The sequence below is a fragment of the Apteryx mantelli genome, chromosome 11 (assembly GCF_036417845.1).
Source record: "Apteryx mantelli isolate bAptMan1 chromosome 11, bAptMan1.hap1, whole genome shotgun sequence".
NCBI lineage: Eukaryota > Metazoa > Chordata > Aves > Apterygiformes > Apterygidae > Apteryx > Apteryx mantelli.
Window position 1 is genome coordinate 10,331,807 of NC_089988.1, and position 7,514 is coordinate 10,339,320.

General features: G+C 52.6%; 1 protein-coding gene across 1 annotated transcript; it reads left to right on the forward strand.

Annotated features, from left to right (window-relative positions):
• Window positions 1-200: 200 nt before the first annotated feature.
• LOC136992970 (olfactory receptor 6F1-like) lies at window positions 201-1,190 on the forward strand. The gene has a single exon (XM_067302989.1). It carries the CDS (start codon window positions 201-203, stop codon window positions 1,188-1,190), a length of 990 nt encoding a protein of 329 aa, XP_067159090.1.
• Window positions 1,191-7,514: the final 6,324 nt, after the last annotated feature.

The following is a 7,514-nucleotide window of genomic DNA, read 5'->3' on the forward strand; positions in this document are numbered from 1 at the left end:
TGTGAGTGTCTGGAAAAGGTAGAAAGAAGACAGTAAAATCTTTGAGGACTCTCAGTAAAATGTGAAGCAGAGAAATCTGGGTGTGATGAATGGCTGAGAGGAATATTTCTGTCTGTGTTACATAGGAAGCAAGCAAGGGAGCAAAGAAGGAAGGATCTACCCTCCCGTTGAGACTGTGAAATTCTCACACTTGCTTCTTCATGCTCCTGTCTCAGCAGGATGTACTGAAATTGGGCATGGGAGCAGGAAATGAAACTGCGGTTGCTGAGTTCACCCTGGAGGGTTTCTCAGGGCTTGATCAAAGGCTACAGCTGTTTCTCTCCCTGATCCTTTTACTCATGTATCTGACAACAGTGACGGGGAACACAATGATCATTTTCCTCGTGTGTGTGGATCACCGCCTGCAAACCCCCATGTACTTTTTCATCAGCAATCTGGCATTCCTGGAAATCTGGTTCACATCCTCCACAACCATCAAACTGTTGGTGATTCTGAGCTCTGGAAGGAGAACAATCTCATTAAAGAGCTGCTTTGCCCAGTCCTATTTCTATGTTGCCCTCGGTTTTACAGAGTTCGCTCTCCTTGTTGTCATGTCCTTTGACCGCTATGTTGCCATCTGCCAACCTTTGCATTATGCTGCCATCATGAAGCAGCAGCTCTGCACCCACCTGGTTGTTGCTGCGTGGGTCCTAGGCTTCACACTCTCGAGTTACCACCTGGTTCTGTTCTCAAAGCTGACTTTCTGTGGCCCCAACAAGATCCACCATTTTTTTTGTGACAGCTCCCCCTTATTCAAACTGTCCTGCTCTGACACCACCCTGCTTTGGAAAGCAGACTCCATTTTCATATCATTTGTAGTGCTGGGTTCCTTATGTTTAATCATGGTGTCCTACATGTGCATCTTCCACTGTATTCTGCACATGCCATCAGCATCTGGGAGGAGGAAAGCTTTTGCTACATGTTCTTCCCATCTCACTGCCTTAGCCATTGTCTATGGAAGCTGCATTGTTCTCTATGCACGGCCCTCAGAAGGGGTTTCCTTGGAGACCAACACAATTGTAGCTTTGCTGAACACTGTCCTGTACCCGTTCTTAAACCCCTTCATCTACAGTCTCAGAAACAAGACTGTGAAGCTGGCCCTGGAGGAAGCCCTTGGCCGTCCAAAGGTTTGGCTTTTCCCCCGGTCATGATGCTTTTCATGACAGCAATTCTAATTATATGTCAGTGTTGTATCACACACACATATATATAGCTATTAAATACAGGTGCCTCAGGAGATTTATTTTCTCATTGGATTGTAGTAGTGAAAGGAAGGAATGTGAATTGTGTGTCTTGGTTACAGGGGGTTATTATAAACAACATCTAAAAAATATTAATAAAATGTTGAACACACACACACACACACACACACACACACACACACCAACTTTGCTGGGACTGGGACTTAGACTGCCAGTGCATGCTGACACAAGGAAGTTTTCATAAGTCATCTCAGGAAATTTAGCTGAAAACTCTAGGGACAATGTCCAAGGGGTGTTGAGGAAAGCGCAAAATGTCTTCTCTCACTGAATAACAGAAGATGCTAAACATGAAAATTAAGCTCAGACACTACAATGGGCTCAAATTCATTGGATTCAAATCCATAATACACTTCTCAGTTTCATTAGTGTGATGAAGACAGCCTCACTGATTTGTCAATGATAGCATGCAGATGATAGTTTTATTATTCACTTTGGAGGGAGATTTCTTAAAAATGCATATTTTCATAACATACTGTCAGTTTGTCCACTATTAAAAGCCCTGCTTTATCTCCACTGGTGACTCCAGGATGCATTCTCCTGAAGGGGAAAAAAAAAAAAAAGAATGTATTTCTTCTTGGATAATTAGGCATTTTCTACCTTCTTTTTCTTTGTTGAAGGAGTATTTCATGTTTGAGAATTATTTCAAATAAACTATGTATGCTTCTATCACACTTTTTTCTTCTTGTCCATCAATGAAATTATATATTCCCCCCTTATTTTACACTTCTGTCTCTATCCATATCTTTACATGCCAAAGGGATGGGCAGAAGCATGTTCAATTGATAAAAGGAAACATCTGTTAGAAAAATAATCAGCACACAGAGATCCCTTTTCTCCTTTTATTTTGCAGTCCACAGGGAAAAACAAAGCACAGGGGAAGGGAAAGCATTGCCATTGCTTTACTCCTTTGCAGTTGTTTCTAATCAGCATTTCATTTTGTTAGGGCTTCTGAGGAGCAGAATTACTGTTAACAGCTTCTTTAAATTTTGTGCTTGAGCGTCCCATTTCCAAAGGGAATTCTATAAGGGTGAACTCTTTTTAGGAAAACTGGGTCCAGTTCATCTCTGCAGCCTGACTCCTCATGTGGGACCCCAAGGAAGCTACGGCGTTTTGGGTGACCAAAGCTCAGCTCAGCAGAGCACCTGGGCGCTCTTGGGCAGCTCAGTCATCTTGCTCTGGGCTGGGTCCTTGTGCACCACAGTGAAGGATGTGGTGGCCCTGGGTCTTCCCATCCAGACCCACAGCTCCACCAGCAACACAGGGTTAACGTATGCAGGCAGACGACTAGGCTCTGCCTCGGGGTTGAGATAACTGAACAGGGCGTGAGAAACTAGTGGCTATGAGAAATCATTGGACACTGCAGGGAACAGAATGAGACCCTGCCAAGTTACAGACAGCACGGTGAGCGATGGCTGGATTTCAGCGGTGGTTAAGGGAAGAGTTATATGAGAAAAGGACAAGCGTCACACATAACTCGTGTATTGGGGAACCTTCGGGGAGTAGACTCTTGCAGCACCAGCGGTACCGAGGTAATGATATCAGAAGCACCGTATGAGCCAGAGGTTGCCTAGCTAACAGTACCAGAAATATTAAACTTGAGTACATAGGCAGTAAAACTGGCACCAATGAAAGAAAAATACTTGGAGATGGGCTGTTTATTTCAAAGGGGATAAAGCTGGAGAAAGGGAGGGATCAAGCTGGATCATGGAAGAAGCAGCATGGGAAAATGGAGGCAGAGGGAATAAAAGGGGCCAGTCATGTGCAAGCAAGCTGCTGGCAAGGACACTTGTCCGGCCAGGCTGTGTACCTGCTCTCTGCGGTGTAGCCTACCATTGTATTAAATCCTTTTCCTAGCTCTTTTCTGGGTGAGTGTGCTCGCTGTTCTGTGTGAGTGCATGTGTGGAAGGCTTGCAGACATCAAGGCAGCCAGCTCCAGAGACACCCGTGCGAGGGTGCGTGTGAGGTCTCCTGCAAGCTCTGAGTCTGATTAGCTGCTGAGCAAGAACAGGACCAGGCCGTTTGTATCGTTCATGTTTATGAGTGCTGCTCATGTCTCTGTGGTGCCTGTAAAGGTACTGTGCCCCTGCTGGAGGTGATTTTTTGGTGGTCGACCATGTCCGTACAGAGTATATGTATGCCTCTTGGAAGTACATGCCCCGTCTCGCTGCTGGCAGGACCAGGGAACAGGGAACCACAGCAGTCTCCCTTCCAGTGGACCAGGAAGGAGGAATCCCTTTATTCAAAAATCCACTGGATCCAGTGTCCTTTAACAGCACAGGTCCTGGAGGTGCTGCAGCCACTTGGTCTTGATGTTGAGGTCCCGCTTCTCCATCACCTTGTGGTTCCCAAAGGGCACAGAGGCTTAGGCTTTGGGGTTGCAGTGTGAAGGACCAGCTTTGGCACATATCTTTCTAGTTCCCCACTATTGATTTAAGCAATACAAATACAGAGAGTTTATAAGTGTTTGGGTCAGTGATCCCCTAGAGTCAAAGGCAGTTTTGTTTTGTTTTGTTTTGTTTTCTGATCAGACTTTCCATCTGCCAACCTTTATCATAAAAGTGGCTGGGGTGGGACAGGCAGTGCCATATGCTCTACCCTCCATTTCAAAACCATCCACAGAAAATAGCACTATTTATTCAATCTAAATAGCAGGGGCAATGACCACTGTTTTGTTGGTGGTCCATGAACAGGACAGTTGTGCTGAGCAAAGCTCCATTGTCTGAGGATCTGATACACATTACTAAACACATCTTCATCATGTCCAAGGGTAAAAAAAAGCTGGGGGATATTTAAGCCAAATAATGATCTCAAATATCTCAAGACCTATTTCCTCCTTTTACACAACAAACATTACTCTCATGTTAAGGATGGCAGGAAGGTATTTGGGTCGAGAAACATTTTTGAGCTTTGTCAGGCATTGCACAAACATCTCCATAGCTGCATTATTGCCATTTCTGCCTGCTACGAGACTGCAGATAACATGGGCACAAGAAGAAGGTGCCCTAGCTGCAAGCTGATGTGTAGATCTGGGGCAGCACAAGGCCCTGGCTGTTAGTCTTTAAATGGTTTGTCCAGGATTTTGTGAGAGAGGTGCCCAGTCTACATGGAAAAGCATCACAAATGTAAAAGCCGGGAATGCTTTTTGTATCGTGAAAAGATCTTGAACGTCAGCCAGCACCAGTGTTTCACACCTGTGGTCGAACCCCAGAAACAGGGAAGGGCTGTATTTGCTGTGCTACGTAACATGTGCAGGAAACTGGGACAAGTCACGTTTCTCTCCTGGAGGTAGCACTGGAAGTAGCGTGGGATGAAGAAGGGATGGAAAGGAAAGCGCGGTGAGAAGGGGAGTTCAGGAGGGTCACGAGTCTTGGAGACTTTCTGGGGTTGGTTCCGCCCGCACCAGCTCGAAAGTCTCCATGGTGAGGGACAGTCTGCAAAGCACTTCCCATCTCTATGGTCGTCTGGACGGGACAGCCCATCTCTATGATCAGGTGGCTCCTCTGGGCCGGCCTCCAGCGCTTCTCTATGGTCTCCCAGCAGAGGGACACTCTGGGATCCCCCCTCCGGCCCCTTTCTTGGGCTGCTGATGGAGACAAAATTTCAGGGCCACCTGCTCATGGCAGATAATGCCAAAGGCTGCGATGGGCCCTGGGTTGTTCGTCTACTTCTGAAAAAAAGGCCGCAGCCTCCCGGGGCTCCCGTCACGTGCACGTGCATCCCCTTGTGGAGACTCGCCCAGGCCCCGGGGCAGAGCGGGGCCCTGTGGCAACAGCGCCCCGGCAGCAGCGTTTCCCTGCCAACGCTCCCCTGCAGCACAACTCCCGCAGCCCTGGGCCAGCCCGGCGCCGCTCCCCCTCGCTCCCCGCCCCCGGCGCCGCTCCCCCTTGCTCCCCGGCCCCGGCCCCAGCCGGCAGCAGCCGCCGCAGGCTCCAGCCACACGAGCACATGCCGGGCCGCAGCGTCGCTCCGGGCTCCCTGCACAGCAGCTGCCAACACCCGCCGCTGCCGCAGCTGCTTCTCCGCGGCCTCGAGAACGGCGCCGCGGCAGGGCCCAGCGGGGGCGGGGCCGGCAGCACCAGGGGCGGTGGCCATGGACACACAGGCCCCGCCCCCTCACAGGGCCGGAAGTGCCGCCTCCTCCCGTGGAGCATGCGCACTGGCGCAGAGCAGGGCAACTGAGGGGCGGGGGCAGGGCCGGGGCTGTCCAGGCCCTGCGGGGAGGGAGGGGGCAAGAGGCGGCTGGTGCCGCGCGGGGCAGCGTCTCTTGGCGCGGGGCCACCCGGAGCCTGGAGCCGCAGTGCTGGGAGCTGCTGCCCCTTCTCCTGTCAGGCCAGTGACAGCACCAGCTGGGTTTGGGAGCATAACAGTGGCAAAGGAATGATTTTTTTGAAAAAAGACCGAAGTACCCTTCCAGTGTCTCCTATTCTTTTTGAAAGGACATAGAAAAAACCCTTAGAAAGTGCTTTTGCTCTCTGTTCCTGAAGTAGAAGTTTTCCCAAGACTTCCTCTTTGCCTTAGCTGATCTAATACTTTGCCTCTTGCCTTCTGCTGAGTGGGGAAGTGTGCGGCTGAGAAGTTTTTGCAGACCTAGTTGCTGAACCCTGCTTTGGCAGTAAGTTATTCAAGTGGGTGTATGAGTTGCTTTTCCATCTTTTATTTCCTCACCCCCTTAGACATTTCTACCCTAGGTTTGAGTGTGTTCAAAGCAGAGGTCTGCGCAACACCTCTGAGTGTCTCTTGTTTCTTGGAGATGGTTCCTGCAGCATCTTTGTGAAATCTTCAGAGCTTGCGTTTAACCTGCTGCCAAGTCCCTGCAGCTGCTGCCTGCCTCTGCGAGCGTCAGCCCCACATCTGGCATGAGGGTCCCCACGCTCCTCCAGTTCTGCTGGTTTAAGTGTTTGTGGGCTGGTGTGAGGAGGCCAATAGCTGGTGCAGGTGTGAGAGCAGTGCAGGCAGAGCGGTCTGTGATCCCCGTGTGTTTAGTGAGCTGGTGCCTGCAGCTCTGCTGGCGCTGCCTCTTCCCCTGTTCAGTCCCCGTCCACCCCAGGCCCTGAGGTGCCGCAGTCACTAGGTCTCAAACACGTCTGCAGGTTAACGGTGCTGGACAGCAGTTCCCTGCAAGTTTTCTGGAGAAGCTCATTGGCAAGGGAAGGACCCGCTGGTTCAAGCGCCCAGAAGAAGGTTTTGGTCGCTGCCAAGTCATTGCTGGGCGTTTTGGTGTGGTCAGTTGCCAGCGCTTCCTCCCCGGTGGCAGCAGCCGCCTGCACCGTGTCGCCGTGGGGTGAGCGCGGTGCAGTGCCCGCTGCCCTCCCTCGCAGCCAGGTTTCCCGCATGGGGGCCGTGGCCGGGTGAACGCAGCCGCAGTGCCCAGCCCGGCTGGGACCCCCAGCGGGGTTCTCCCTGCGGCCCGGCCTGTGTGGGGGCAGGGGCAGCCCCCGACCACCCCGTGCAGCCCCTGCCCACTGCAGGGACAGCCCTGGCTGGGGCCCCAGGGGCAAGGGGGGCTGTGCCCCCTCTGTGACATGGGCTGTGGTCACAGGGGACATCCCGTGTCACGGCGACAGCTGCCCTCTCCCGCATGGTCCTGGCCTCTCCCCACATGTTGCGGCGAGGCCGGGGGAGCCCAGGCGCTGGGGCTGCTCTTGGCACCGCTCTGCTGCAAGGAGCCGCCGACCCCAAGCGGGAGCTGGCGAGGGGCTGCGCGGGACTGTGGTGATGTGTGGAGGAGGAGGAGGAGGAGAGGAGCTGTTTCCTCATCACCTCTTGCTGCGGGGTGACCCAGGGCGAGGAGGACAAAGATGGAGCTCTGGGACGCTGACCATGGGACGCGGTGTGGGCAGGTGGTGCCAATGCTCCCCACCCATGGTAAGGCTTTCAGGATCTCCTTCCCGGGAGCTGTCGCAGAGACCATTAACTCTGAACATGGCTGTGGAAACCCTGGGGCCGGGGGGAGGCTGGCCGGGGCTGGGGGCTGCAGCCAGAGTCCAGACTGATGGTCCCCTCTGGCTCAGGTGCCAGTGTGGTCACCAGGACTTCTGGTCACTGGCCCTGAGGCTGCCCCTGCTGACCTGGGGCACCCTGGGCAGACGTCCCTGCCCCGAGGTCACTGCTGGCCTCGCAGTAGGGATCGCCCACCTGAGCTCCTGGTGGGGAAGGGAGCTGGAGCTGCTCCGGTGGCTGTGCAGAGGCTGTGTGTGCGGGGATCCCATAGAG